Source organism: Zingiber officinale, unplaced genomic scaffold (assembly GCF_018446385.1).
Source record: "Zingiber officinale cultivar Zhangliang unplaced genomic scaffold, Zo_v1.1 ctg131, whole genome shotgun sequence".
In the NCBI taxonomy this organism is placed as follows: Eukaryota; Viridiplantae; Streptophyta; class Magnoliopsida; order Zingiberales; family Zingiberaceae; genus Zingiber; species Zingiber officinale.
This window is the reverse complement of record NW_024589827.1, coordinates 94,933-109,727: the sequence shown is the minus strand read 5'-3', so window position 1 is coordinate 109,727 and position 14,795 is coordinate 94,933. Positions and strand designations below refer to the sequence as shown.

At 35.9% G+C, this 14,795-nt stretch overlaps 1 protein-coding gene across 1 annotated transcript; it reads left to right on the top strand.

Moving 5' to 3' along the window:
* Window positions 1–1,187: 1,187 nt before the first annotated feature.
* LOC122036026 lies at window positions 1,188–13,658 on the top strand. Its single transcript, XM_042595195.1, has 4 exons — window positions 1,188–1,266; window positions 1,374–1,475; window positions 12,269–12,447; window positions 13,245–13,658. The coding sequence occupies exons 1-4, from the start codon at window positions 1,188–1,190 to the stop codon at window positions 13,656–13,658; spliced, it is 774 nt and encodes a 257-aa protein (XP_042451129.1).
* The last annotated feature ends 1,137 nt before the right edge of the window (window positions 13,659–14,795 follow it).

Genomic DNA, 14,795 nt, shown 5'->3' with positions numbered 1-14,795 from the left:
AATCTGCCCGGCTTCACTCACCAGGACTTTCCAACTGCCTGGCTTCACTCACCAGGACTTTCCCACTGCCTGGATTCACTCACCAGGACTTTCACCTAGCTTCACTCACTAGGGTTTTCACAACTACCTGGCTTCACTCACCAGGACTTTCCACATCCGGTCCAGAGAACGAGCTACCGAGCCCTCTCTGACCACAGTTCGGAGAACGAGCTACCGAGCCCTCTCCGACTTCCATCCGGTCCAGAGAACGAGCTACCGAGCCCTCTCTGACCTAGTTTGGAGAACGAGCTACCGAGCCCTCTCCGTCTTTCACTTCCGGTCCAGAGAACGAGCTACCGAGCCCTCTCTGACCACAGTCCGGAGAACGAGCTACCGAGCCCTCTCCGACTTCCCATGTGCCAAGCTTTCATACTTGGACTTCTCCGTGCCAAGTCTCCATACTTGGACTTTTCCCGTGCCAAGCTCCCTGCTTGGACTTTTCACATGCCAAACTCCCTGCTTGGACTTTTCCGAGTCAGGTCAACTCACCTTGGGTCAACCAGGTCAACCTTGACCAAAGGTTGCACCCACAATCTCCCATCAAAATACAACTCTTTTGTTCTTGTCAAACATCAAAATACAACTCGAGTCAGGTCAACTCGAGTCGGGTCAACCAGGTCAACCTTGACCTAAGGTTGCACCAACACAAATGAAAGGGCATCATTTGGAATAAATTTAAAATATTTTTTAGAAATTTAAATATATTTTAGTAGTTTATTATTATCACATTAGATAGGATAAAATTCATCATCCTTCATGACGTATAAAAATATACTTTTAATAGCCGTTTTATTTTGCATTTGTTTAGTTATAATAGGTGCATTAATATCTATCTATTTATATATATTTGAAAATTCAAATTGGAAGCCGTTAATATCAAATTTGAGAAGATTGATTGGGTCCATAAAAATTTTCTATTAATTGTCAAAATAAATTGATAAGTATTCATGACCAATGACCTAAAAAATCTAACATCCAATTATATGTCCCATTTAAAAAATAAAAATCTTACAAATATTAAATCATCAATTGAATGACAACCTAACGTCTTTTCCTCACAATATTATAAATATAACCCGTCGTCATCATAAACATTAATTCTATCAAACTAGCTAACTTTTAAATCACAAAAAACCTTGGCGATTGAAATGGCTTCGAAACACTACTATTTTCTGCTTGTCGTCGTCGCCCTTCTGCTCTCCTCATACCTCGTGCTCGTCAAATCTGGTACTGCATGGCACATACACATTTGTCATTGAATATATCTCAAGATATTTGATTTTATATTGTTAGCTAATGTTTATGCCATGTATGTATCCTTTTTTAATCTGCAGATGATGATTGTACGGGTATCGCTTGCACTGATGAAGAAACCTGCTTCGAGGCCTGTGGCTCATCTCCTATTGTCCGCTGCGTATCTGGCATCTGCTGCTGTGGTCTGCCTCTTTAAAATAAATTAGCAGTATGAAATTAAAGGGGATGATGGGATGATGTCGAATCTTTGTTTTTCTTTAATATGTTGTTTAATTCCTTTGTGGATCCACACAAAGGAATATTAATAAATGATTGAGAGCCAAGAAAATGGATATTAATATGGAAAGAAAATTATGAGATTAATAAATGGATTTGATTTTCTCCGGTTTAATTTCTAACTCATCATCATTGACAAAATTTCTACCCATTTGCTCTCATTATATACTGGAGCTCAATCATCATCTTAATGGTCCCTTCATGACAGTCTCACATACTTTGTGATGTAGGATGAATATATATAGGAAGATCTAATCTTTTACAAGAATATAATTTTTGATTTGGGATTTAGAATCATATTTTGTTAGCACTTATCGTGCAGAATTGAAAAATCTATGTTTGTTACGAGTACCCATAACCGTTAAATTTTGGGCTCAGAATCAACTGTTTAGGTCTCTTTTTTAGAACCTCCGAAGATTTTTTGTTTTATTTTTAGTAATTTCTATTTTTATGGTATTTAGTATATATGAGTTATGTTTATCTAAATTAACATCATGTTCTTATTAATTTATTTTTGTTAAGAATTTTTTTTTGGAAGATTTCTTTTCTTTATTTATAAGATAGGAATCGAAATAATAATATTAGGAATTCTTTCATTTTTTCAATCTTAGAGTCTAGAGTCTAGAGTCTATAAGCATCAATTTAGATGCTTAAGGGATAATCCTCTATTATTAACAAAGCTTATATTTTTGACAAATGGTGAGTTTCTCTTTGTTTTCTTCGGCTTCTCTTCTTACCTTCTAGGTAAGTCGCATATTTGACCCAACAACTTGATGAGGCGAAGCAAAAACTGGAGGATTGTAAGATCTTATATCGTGGATTTGAGTCGGCACGAAAATTAGAGGATCGTGAGATCTTAGATCTTGGATCTGAGTCTTCCTTTGAGAACCCTTATCACTAGTGGGATACATACCTGAAATGCTATAGTTAGGAGGAGTCCTACGGAGACATCTGTTTTCTCATGTATCTGCCCATATTTTCTGGTACATTACAAGCAGAGGGTTTTATTAATTGGATGAATGAAATAGAGCGGATCTTCGATTACAAGCAAGCTCCGGATCAGATGAAGGTATAGTTGATTGCCATCAGACTCAAGGGGTGAACATTGGCATGGTGGGAACCGATGTGATGCTCATGAGACAAATAGGGTAAATCTAAATAACTAACTAGGAGAAGATGAAGGAACACTTCCTTCCTTTTAACTACACCCAAACTTTATTCTAATGATTCCACTCGTTGAGATAGTGCGTGAGATTGATCAACAAATATATGGATGAATTCTTCTAGTTGGCTGCCCAAAACAACTTATCCAAAACGGAGGAGTAGATGATGGAACAATACTTAAGGGGGTTGCACCTATTGTTGCTGTTGGTTGCTCCTAGGAATATCCTACCGGTTCCTTTATACAAAAATTTTGTACAAGTTTTGAACCTTTCCTAACAACCTATTGTGTTCTTTAGAAATTAAATATGAAATTGCAAACATAATTTAACATTATTGATTCCAAATTTAACTTATCTGTTCTTAGAGGTTTAGACTTGGATCGCAAACGATACTTAACATTATTGATCCAAATCCATCTATATTACAAATTCGATTAAATATTTATTTCAGAGATCGGCTCTCAGGTAAAACATGACGAGGCACTTGACCTTCCTGGGAATGGGAGCATCCACCACTGTCTCGACAAAGCCTTTCAAAGAAATTCAATATTTAATCTTCTTATAGTAACCCTAGGTTTAACCAAAATGAACAATTAAATCACAAGATCGAAAAACAAAGAAACACAAATTCGAATCGCAAATCCGAAACCTAGAATCTCTAGCCTCTTGTGTTTGGTATTTCAAGATCTAAACAAAAAGTACGAACTAGTTACGATGGGGAAACTAATAACTAGTTATACCTTTTGTTGCTTATAGACCTCACGATCTTCTATCGTATTCCTCTTTTTATCTCGGACGTCATGTGGGCGATGATCTACCGAGACGAGAATCCACCCAAGCTTCCTTCTTCTCCAAGCAAGTTTCGGCCACCACAAGAACTCCAAGAGAGAATGAGGTTCGACCACCACCACCAAGCTCCAAGGGATGCAAGAAACAAAGTCTCCTATCTCTCCTTCTTCTCCAAGTAAAATCCGGCCACCAATATTTCTCCAAGAAGATGATGTCGTCGGCCACTTGAGAAGAAGAATAGGGGAAGAGGATGAAGAGAAGAGCCGACCACCACAAGGAAGAAAAGAGAGGAACACTAGATAATAGGTTGTTGTGATGCGAGACACCTCTACCCTCTCTTTTATATTCCTTGGCCTTGGCAAATAAGGAAAATTTAAATAAAACCTTCCTTATCCTTTTTGCCAATGAAAGGAAAATTTAATTAAAATTTTCTTTCTTGTTTTTATCTGGTCGGCCACCTCAACATCCTCTATACAAGGAAAGTTTTAAACAAAAATTAAAACTTCCTAATTTATTTCTAGAAATTTTTAAAATAAAATTTTCTCTTTAAAAATTCTCTTTATGGTTGGTTATAAAATGAAACTTTTATAAATTAAAATCTCTCTATTAAAACATATGGATGATTTACAAAAAAGGAATATTTTCTCTAAAATTAAAATCTTCCTTTTAACTACAAATAAGGAAAGATATCTTTCTCTTAATCTTTTGTAGAAAGTTATAAAAGGAAATATTTAATTTTAAAACTCTCTTTTTAAAATCATGAGGATGTTTTCATAAAATAAAAGTTTTATCAAAAATTAAAATCTTCCTTTTAACTACAAATAAGAAAAGATATCAAACCTTTCACTTAATCTTTTGTAGAAAGCTATAAAAGGAAAGATTTAAATTTTAAACTCTCTTTTAAAACCATGCTTCCACATAAGAAAATATTTTAAAAATAAAATCCTTTTATTTTTTTATTATGGTCGGCCACCACCTTAGCTTGGGTTCAAGCTAGGGTCGGCCACCTAAGCAAACAAACTCACCTAGGTTTGGCCGGCCCTAGCTTGGGCTCCAAGCTAGGCTTGGCCGGCCACCTTAAGGTGGGTAAGAAGGTGGGTATGGGTGGGTATAATACTTTATAAATAAGAGGCTACGACAGGGATCGAGAGGAGGAATTGGTTTTGATCTCCCGATGAACTTGAGCTTCCCGTGTTCACCCCGAACACCCAACTCGAGTTCATCAATAATAACTCATTCCACTAAAGAGTTATTATTGAACTACCGCATCAATTCCATATTACTATATGAGCTCTTTCTATTCATGACTGTGTTAATCTCCCTGTGTCTAAGATATCGAATGTACACTAATTAAATGAGTTACTGACAACTCACTTTAATTAATATCTTAGTCCAAGAGTAGTACCACTCAACCGTATTATTATGTCGGACTAAGTCCACCTGCAGGGTTTACATGACAATCCTTATGAGCTCCCCTTGGGGACATCATCAACCTAGATTCCTAGAACACAGTTTCCTTCAATAATCAACAACACACACTATAAATAATATCATTTCCCAATTTATCGGGTCTTTTGATTTATCGAGCTAAATCTCACCCTTTGATAAGTCAAAGAAATAAATACTAGATATATGCGCTTGTTATTATATCAGGATTAAGAGCACACACTTCCATAATAACAAAGGTCTTGTTCTTTTATTTAGTCAGTATAAAAAGAACTTACCTTAAATGATCCAGCTCAATACACTCTGAGTGTATTAATTTAATTTTATAGTCAAGATAAACTAATACCAAATTACACTACGACCATTCCAATGGTTTGTTCCTATCCATCTTAGTCGTGAGCAACTGTTTATAATTTATAAAGAACTGATAACATGATCTTCTGTGTGTGACACTACACACCATGTTATTTGCAATATAAATTAATTGAACAACTACACTTAGCATATAAATGTATGCATTTGACCAATGTGATTCTTTATTTCTAAATAAATGTTTATACAAAAGCTAGGATTTTAGTATACATTCCAACAGTTGCAAGATGTCCTCAAACATAATTCATTGTTGACGGTTTTAGAGGCCCACCAGCGTGCACTGGTGGTTGAAAAGCAATAGAATCGGAGTCTAATTGGGAGAAACGATCAAAATAGTCAATCATTTCGCCCTTAGAATTCTCATTCGTCACAACAATAGCCTTAGTGATAGCCACCATAGGTTAATTATAACGACCCTATCAGATGTTATCAATGTGGTGAATAGGGACATAAGATAAACTAATATAGGAAACATGCTCATGCCAATCATAAAGGTATAAATTTATTAATCGAGGAAGATGCTTGGTCCGACCATCTCGTGTGTTTCATTCGGCGGTTAGTCCTCCTGAAGCGACCTTGTCTTTGATACCAATTGAAGGCCCCCTGGCGGCAGGCTAGAGGGGGGGGGGTGGGTGAATAACAATGCAAAATAAAACGAACCTTTCTCAAACTTTTGCAGCTTAATTAAACTAACACTTGCATGAACACAGTAAAAGACTAAAAAATAAGAGGCATGAAATGGTTACTTGATTACAACTGGGGAGGTTATTAAACCAAGGAAGTTGGAGCTTACTAAACAATCTCCTTCAGACGGAGAAGCCTCTTTACAGTAATTAAAGCACTCAATTACAGAACAAACTCAAAGAAGAATCAACCACAAGCGTTGTTTTGACCTTATGGAACTAGGACTGTATTTATAACCCTGATCGGAACGACTGGAAGGGTTCCAGGCGCCTGAGGGGATAAACTTTTATCCCCATGGCAACGGAATGTGCCATGTCGCGTTCCGGATAAAATTCTGATTTGGGCGCCCGAAATGGTTCTCGGCGCCTGGACCAGAAAGTCAACTCCCAGTTGACTTTTTGGTCTGAGCCTTCCATTATTGTTCCGCTCGCATTGGTCCGGGTTTTCCACTCCGGCTCCACTCGCTTGGGTGATATCGGTCATCGGGAATAGGACTCACCCAAACCTAACTTACGTCATTCTCGAGCAAACTTTCGCTCTGGCTTCTCATCCCTCGGAAACGTCGTGCGCCTTCTTCTCGTCAACCCACGTACTCTTCCGTAGCACTTCGTCCCTCAGACGCAATGAGTTCGTCAACTCTCTTCCGTGTCATCCTTCTCACTCGCTGCGTCTTTCGCTAGACTTCCTGTGCTCATAAGTTCCTGCACACTTAGACACAGGGGTTAAATACCAACAGGACCTAACATGACTTGGTTGATCACATCAAAACTACTCTGAGGTACTTACAAAGGAATCCAAAGACATAAAGAAAGAAAAGCATTCAAACCCAACTAGAAGAAAGAGGCAAAGGAATGCTTATCCAATCCCGTCGAGTAATCTTTGGATCCAACACTTCGCTTCTGGAGTCGATGGGATGAAGGAATCAGCCTCATATCATTGAAAGGAACACGAGAACAACGTGGAACGACACCAAGATGATCCTCTCCAGGGGAGAGACTTCCTCCCTCAAAAAAGGGCAAAGATCCCTTTATATAGTATAGGGCACCGGCATGGCACGACCCGTGCCACGGCTGTGTGAGATCCACACGGCTGAAGTTGCCGTGGCTTCTGGTCAGGTGTCACGACCTTGTGGTTACACACGGTCATGTTCTTCTTCGGTTTTGGATGAGTTGCACGACCGTGTGGGATCACACGGCCGTGTGCTTCTTCACCTCTAGATGAGTTGCACGGTCGTGTGGGATCACACAACCGTGTGCTGCTTTGCTCCTAGACTGGCCACATGGCCGTGTGGGGTCACATGGTCGGTGTCAATGGCCTTTGCTTGCTCTCCGGTTCGTCGACAAATGTCGTTTTCACTCTGAAAGCAGTTTCTACAAACAAAAATACGCACAAAAAGTAGATCTCCGACAAAGAAGAGTAATTAAGCTGAAAATATGACAAGGGGTATTAAAATGCATAAATCAATCATAAGAAAAGTATGTGAATGCGCCTCAAAATATATGTAAAGGTGTATACAATCTATGCACATCCTCGGCTGTGCCGGTGATCGGCGTAGGCAGCCACGGAGAAATGAGAAAAGGGGAGAGGAAGAGGAAATTACTTACACGCCAAAGGAAAGGTCGCCTGAGGAGGAGAGTATGCCGGAGGGGAGATCGTCGATCACCGAAGGAGGAGAGAAGGCCAGAGGGGAGAAGTCGATCGTCGGAGGAGGAGAGATCGTGAAAATGGAAATCACGACCCCAAACTCTAATTTCAACCTAATTTAGCAACTAAAAATAAATCGTTTATCACTAATAGCGACGGAATTAAATATTCTATTGCAAATAATCATCTAATATATTGTATTACCTATATATAACGACGGAATTCTACCCATCGGGTAATAAATAAACAATCCATCGCTATATATAAATAATAAATCAAAACCCGACTAAATAGAGATGGATTTTTAAATTCAATCACTAATAGGGACGGAATATTAGCGATGGATCAGTAACCGTCGCTAAAAGCGACGGACCTAAATTATCCGTGCTAATAGCAACGGATGTCGATAAAATCCATCTCTAACAATTGGATTTTTTGTAGTGCCGACGGATGATGATTCAGAAAGCACTCGATCAATGGGACCCAATCGGGGATAGGCGTAAAGCACTCGGTCGGTGTTCAAAGGGATGCTCGATTGAATCTCCACTTTGTTGAATTCCTCTTGACTTTGACTTTTTGACTTTGACTTCTAATTCCATCACCTTTCGGGATCCCCTTACTTACCACATCAACCCCAATTTGTCATATCAATACAATATGAAAGTTTTTTGAAACATCTCTAATCGTTAGAACTCTAAATGAGTTTTTTTCAAATCTAATTCATAGCATGAGTTGCTGATTTTATACATATTACATCAATTTCAAAACAAAAATACAAGTTTAAGTTTTACTACTGTTTATAAATTATAACCTCAAGCTTCACCTCTACAATGATTCAAATAGCTTGTTATTCAATTTTTTTTATTTGACAAATTTCTCATAAATCTTGGCCCTAAGAGTGCTTAAGATTTTGATAGCTATATTTATGGAGAAAAAAAAATCTCAAGAATCTAAGTTAGAAACCATCACAAGTTGCCAATAATTAAATAGGAATCTTCAATCATTTTCTGAAAAAAAATCATTTTCTGAAATAAAATGGAATTACTTTGATATAACTATAAATTTGCAAGCAATGAAAATTATGAAGCTTTGCTTGTCAAAATATTCACTTTTGATTGCATACCTTTACTTAAGCAAATAAATTAGTTTTAATGAAAGAGAATGATTTTTCAAGTAAGCAATAAAAGAAATTAAACAGGACCACATTAAAAAAAAAAATTAAAAAAAAGCCAGGCTGTTTACAACCCTATTTCAACTTCTTCAGGCAAATAAATTGAATTTTTAAAATAAATTAAGAGTGTAATTTTTTAAGTAAACAACAAATGAAAGGGCATCATTTTGAATAAATTTAAAATATTTTTTTAGAAATACATTAGATAGGATAAAATTTAGCATCCTTCATAAATATATATAAAAAAAACTTTTATTAGTCGTCTTATTTTGCATTTGTTTATTATATATATATATATATATATAATTGAAAATCCAAATTGGAAGCAAATTAATTAATTAATTCGGTTGGCGCGTTCCTTCCGTTAAAGAGTTCCCCCCCCCTGACATTATAAATACGACTAGTTGTCATAAAGACATTTGGCGAACAAAGACGACCTTTGGCGATCGAAATGGCTTCCAAGCAGTATTGTTTTCTCCTTGTCATCGTCGCCCTTCTTCTCTCCTCGTCCCCTGTGCTCGTCAAATCTGGTACGGCATGCCACATACACATTTGTCATTGAATTTATCTCAAGATATTTGCGATTATATATTGTTAGCTAATGTTTACTCCATGCATATATGCATCCTTTCTTGATCTGCAGATGGCGAATATAAGCCCCCCACTTATTATGTTTGTAATGATTACACTTGCATTAATGATGGTTACTGCTTCTCCGTCTGTCCGGGATCAACCTTTGCCGAGTGCCGAAATGGCGTCTGCTGCTGTAGTAAGCATGATTAGCAGAGAGCTAGCTAGGGGATGATCGTCGGATGATGTCAAATCCTGTTTTGCTTTCTGATGTTGTTTAATTCCTCTGTGGATCCAAATTAATAAATGATACAGAGTCGAGAAAATGAATATTAATCTGGAAAGAAAATGATGAAATTAATAAATGGATTTGCTTTTCTCCAGTTTAATTTCTAACTCACGATCATGACAAAAATAATTTTTAACTCAAAATTATTAAATCAAACTCTGTTAGTGCTCATCGCATAGAATTGAAAAAACTACGTTTATTATGAGATACTCGTAACGCTAAATTCCAAGCCCAAAACTAGATTTTTTTTAAGCATCTGATGATTTTTTAAATTAGTTTTTATTTTATTAGTATTTAGAATATTTCTCATATTTATGGATTAATGTTTATATAAATTCATGTAATATTTTTATTAATTTTTTCTATTAAGATTTTTTTTTTAACAGACGGCCCCAGAGACGGATAATATTTACCATAAAAATTCAAACTGTTATCTTAAAGGTTCCTATAAAACAGCCCCATAAATTTTAAAAGTTGATCAATTATAAGGGTATTTTACTTTAATACAGTGACATTTTATAAAAGCAGTAAAATGGATAATAGTATTATAAATCCAGTTAGCTTACTAGTCTTGGGTGATCGGTCGGACCTATAAAATTTTTTTACTGACTACTAGAGTAAATCTTAAGACCTCATATAGCAACACTCCATGTCTTAAATACTGCACCGCTCTGAGGGTATATTAGTAAAAAAATAATAAATCCAGTTAGACTCATTAACTATATCTGGGGATAGGGGCGGATGTACCGGGGCGGCGGCATCTTACGGTTGCCCCCTCCCCCTTGCCGACGGAAAAAAAAAATCGATGCGGTAAGAAGCTCTTCACAGGCACTCGCAGCAGCCGGAAAAAAAGCACGAGGGTAAGTAGAGAAAATGAAGAGTTGAATAGATGAAGACCAATTCCTTTTTGTAATTGTGAACCATGTGTCCATCGACGTGACACGTTTCCATATATATCAAGATTTATTTTTTATATTTTTTATTTATCTCTCTGTTTTTTTTTTTTTCCGCCGCTCACAAAACTTGTTGATCTTGCCCTTTGTTTTTTCTCTCTGCCGAGCGCCGACCAAAATGGCAAAGCCTTGCGCGGATGCACCCAAAGGCTTTTTTTTCTTTTTGCTGAGTGCCGATCAAAACAACAAAGCGCCAAAGTCCAAAGGTGAAGCCTTCAGCCTTAAGTAAGTGGATTTTATTTTATTTTATTTTTTAATAATTGTTTGATTATTTCTTGATTACAATGTATGATACAATTAATAATTTAAAATTTTAATTGTTTAAATATTTAGTTGTTTTTTATATTTGATTGTTGGATAATTGAAAATTTAGATTTTGTATATTTAATGGTTGAATAATTTGTAATTTAGTTTTTTATAAACTCTAATATATAATTAGTTTTTTTATTAGCTGTTAGTTAATTGTAATTGGAGAAAGTTGATAATTTATGCTAAATTAATCTTATTTTTTTTTTTTAAAGAATTGTGTATGATGTTAAATAATTTAATTGTGTTATTGTTAAATTGTTCACATTACTTTATGTTGATAATTTTTTCCTATACATTATAATTTGTAGAAAATGTTGAAATATTTTGCAAAAAGGCCTAGGAATTCAATTGAATCGTCTAGTGTTCCGGATGAAGAATCTACTCCTGCACCACAACCACCATCACCTCCTCCTCCTCCTTCGCAAATTTTATTTGAAAATATTGAAAATATGAGTAGTGAAGTAGAAATTGTTGCTGATCCTGATTTACGAAAATTGATCAAAAAGTATGATGTTGGTGCTAGAGATCGTATTCGAAAAGAATATGTTGCTATGGGCCCTTGTCAACTTCGCGACCATAATTTTCCAAGAAAAAAAATGGGTAAAGACAATAGATGTTTCAGAGAGATTTGGTTTAAAGACCATGATTGGTTGGAGTATAGTGTTTCAAAGGATGCAACCTTTTGTTTCTGGTGTTATCTTTTTAGACTTAGTAATATAGGGTTTGGAGGAGATGATGTGTTTACGAGATCTAGTTTCATAAATTGGAAAAAAAACAATTGAAAAATTCAATGACCATGTAGGTGGAGTTGGTAGTGTGCACAATGAGGCAAGAATACAGTTTGAGGGTTTCAAGAATCAAAGACAAAGTGTGGAGTATTCATTTTCATCGGGGAAACATGAGCTTGAAGTTGCTTATCGCAAACGCTTGACTTCCATTTTAAAAGTAATTCGATTTTTGTTGTTACAAGGATTGCCTTTTCAAGGACATGATGAGTCTTCGACATCATCCAATAGAGAAAATTTTTTAGAATTGCTCAAATGGTATAGCTCAGAGTGTTCAGAACTTGCGGCAGTTGTTGGAATGAATACACCTAGAAATAATCAAATGATTGCCCCAAAAATTCAAAAGCAATTGGTGAATGTTTGTGCAGTTGAGACCACAAATGCTATTCTAGCTGATCTTGGAGATAGGTGATTCACTTTACTACTTGATGAGGCGCGTGACTGTTTAGTAAAAGAGCAAATGACAGTTGTTATTAGATATGTGAACAAACATGGAGAGGTGATTGAATGATTTATGGTTGTAGTTCATGTTGCAACAACTACAGCTGTTTGTTTGAAGGAGGCAATCGACTCTTTATTTGCTAAGTATGGTTTGTCGGTGGCGAGATTGAGGGTTCAAGGATATGATGGTGCTTCAAATATGTCTGGAGAATTTAATGGCTTAAAGTCACTGATAATGAAAGAAAATCTGTATGCATTGTATGTTCATTGTTTTGCTCATCAACTCTAGCTAGTGGTTGTAGCTGTTGCTCAAGCAAATCAATATGTTTGTGATTTCATATGGATTGTTGGTTCGATTGTGAACACATCTGCATCATCTTGCAAAAGGGTCGACAAACTTCGACAACTTGAACATGATAGAAAAGTTAAACTTCTTGAAAGAGGAGAGATTAGTTCTGGTAGAGGACTAAACCAAGAAACTAGTCTAGCTAGACCTGGAGATACACGATAGGGGTCTCATCATTCAACTTTATGTCGTATTGAACAAATGTGGCCATCTGTTATAGTGGTTCTTCAAAATTTGATTGATGATGGTGATTGTTCTTCTAAGGGTTTAAGTAGAACTTTGGTTGAAAGAATGGAGAGGTATGAATTTGTGTTTATTCTACTATTAATGAAACGTATATTGGCAATCACAAATCATTTGTCAACCGTTCTACAAGAGAAAGATCAAAATATTGTGAATGCGATGCATTTGATCAATAATGTGAAATGCAAATTGCAAAAGTTGAGAGATTCCGGATGGGATATTTTACTTAAGGATGTGAAGAAATTTTGTAACACTCATTCCGTTGAAATAATTAATATGACAGATAACATCAATAGTCGTAGTCGTTTGAAGAGAGATGGAAAAAATGTTAATTTTTATCACTACTACCATGTTGAAATCTTTTGTGAGGTAACTTCATAATTCTTTTTTTTTTATCGTCAATTAAATTCTTTTAAATAGTAACATATTTATTAATTTTTTACTTTTGTTGTTTGATTTTTAAATTGTAGGTTATCGATATTATTCTACAGGAGATAGATAGTCGTTTCTCTGAAACAACTACAGATTTGCTGATTTATATGTCATGCATTGATCCTTGGAACTCGTTCTCTAGATTTGATGTACAGAAGTTAGTGCGTCTGGTTCATTTTTATGAGGATGATTTTTCTTGGAATGAGCGTATGTTGGTTGAACAAGAGCTTGAAACATATATTGATGACGTCAGATCAGATGAACAGTTTGAAGGCATTTCAGATTTGGGAGCTCTTACAAAGAAAATGATTGAAACAATGAAGAACCGTGTGTTTCCTTTGGTTTATCGGATACTTGAGCTAGCTTTACTTCTTCCAGTTGCTACTACAACCGTTGAAAGAGTGTTTTTGGCAATGAATATTGTCAAAACAAGATTGGAGATGAATGGATGAATAATAGTTTGATAGTCTATATCGAGAAAGATGTTTTTAATACTGTCGACAATGAGTCAATTTTACAGCATTTTCAGAACATGGAGTCTCGAAGAATGCAATTGTCACATATTCGTTTGTAGACTATTTTAATATTTTAATATTATTGTATGAGTTTTTTTTCATAATATTGTACCTTTTTCTTCTGTATGGCAAGTTATTTAAAAAAAATTTTTAATTACATAGAAGTTATTAACTGTTCAAAAAAAATTCGCTACGCTCAGATCACGGCCGCCCCTCCATGATTGAATTTCTGGATCCGCCACTGTCTACAACAACATAAAAGGTTTTAGTGCCTCCTTCATCTCCCCTAAATAATTTGCCCACTTTCTGTTTGATCATGTTCTTCTACACCAATCGTGTTGGCCTAGGGACGGATTGGCGAGGGCAATGGGGGCGAGCGAATCACCTTTTACCACATGTTCTTCTACACCAAACTCTCTTCTCTCAAGATCTACCGATCCTGCTATTGCTTCTTCTCGATCAACCAACAATCTGAACCACAAATATACTCAAAATCCAAACTTTGCAGTTATAATCAAGTAATTCCAATGTTTTATCATGCATCTTTGAAGAATATTATCAAAATCCGGCACTTCCTTTCACTATACCAACCACACAAATCACTCACTCAATTCCAGTTCATATGCTTACTAGAATTATAGTGGCAAAAACATAAAAAAAAATTATTTGCAGGCACATTTTCTGATTGGGGTTCAGCTAAACAAGTTGTGCTTCATTGGTCTTGGTTTATCATATACCATATAGAAGTTGCATTGGTGGTTACAAGCTGATCTAAGTGAAACAGGACGTGTTTGTTCTTTTTTCTATCAATATTTGTATTTATGCAATGCATTTTAATTGGATAGACCAGAATAGGTATTCTATCTATTTTATCTTTTGTACCTGTGTAAATATGGAGACTGACATAAGTTAGACATGTTATCTTTTGTTACGTTTCCATAGTTTTAATTATAGTGCTTTGATGCTTTTCTTTTGGTGCATGCATGCTCGGACCACAGTTTGCTATTTATCACATTTCTTTTCTTTTAGATTAAAAAGTCAATGGTTTTGACAGTTGATTCTACAAATACAAAG

Excerpts from the sequence above, each read along its gene's own strand:
- LOC122036026 (XM_042595195.1), top strand. The coding sequence starts at position 1,188 with ATGGCTTCGAAACACTACTATTTTCTGCTTGTCGTCGTCGCCCTTCTG. Across the intron at positions 1,476-12,268 it reads ATCTGGCATCTGCTGCTGTG|TTCATGTTGCAACAACTACA; the intron begins GTCTGCCTCTTT and ends TTATGGTTGTAG. Across the intron at positions 12,448-13,244 it reads AAAATCTGTATGCATTGTAT|GTTATCGATATTATTCTACA; the intron begins GTTCATTGTTTT and ends TTTAAATTGTAG.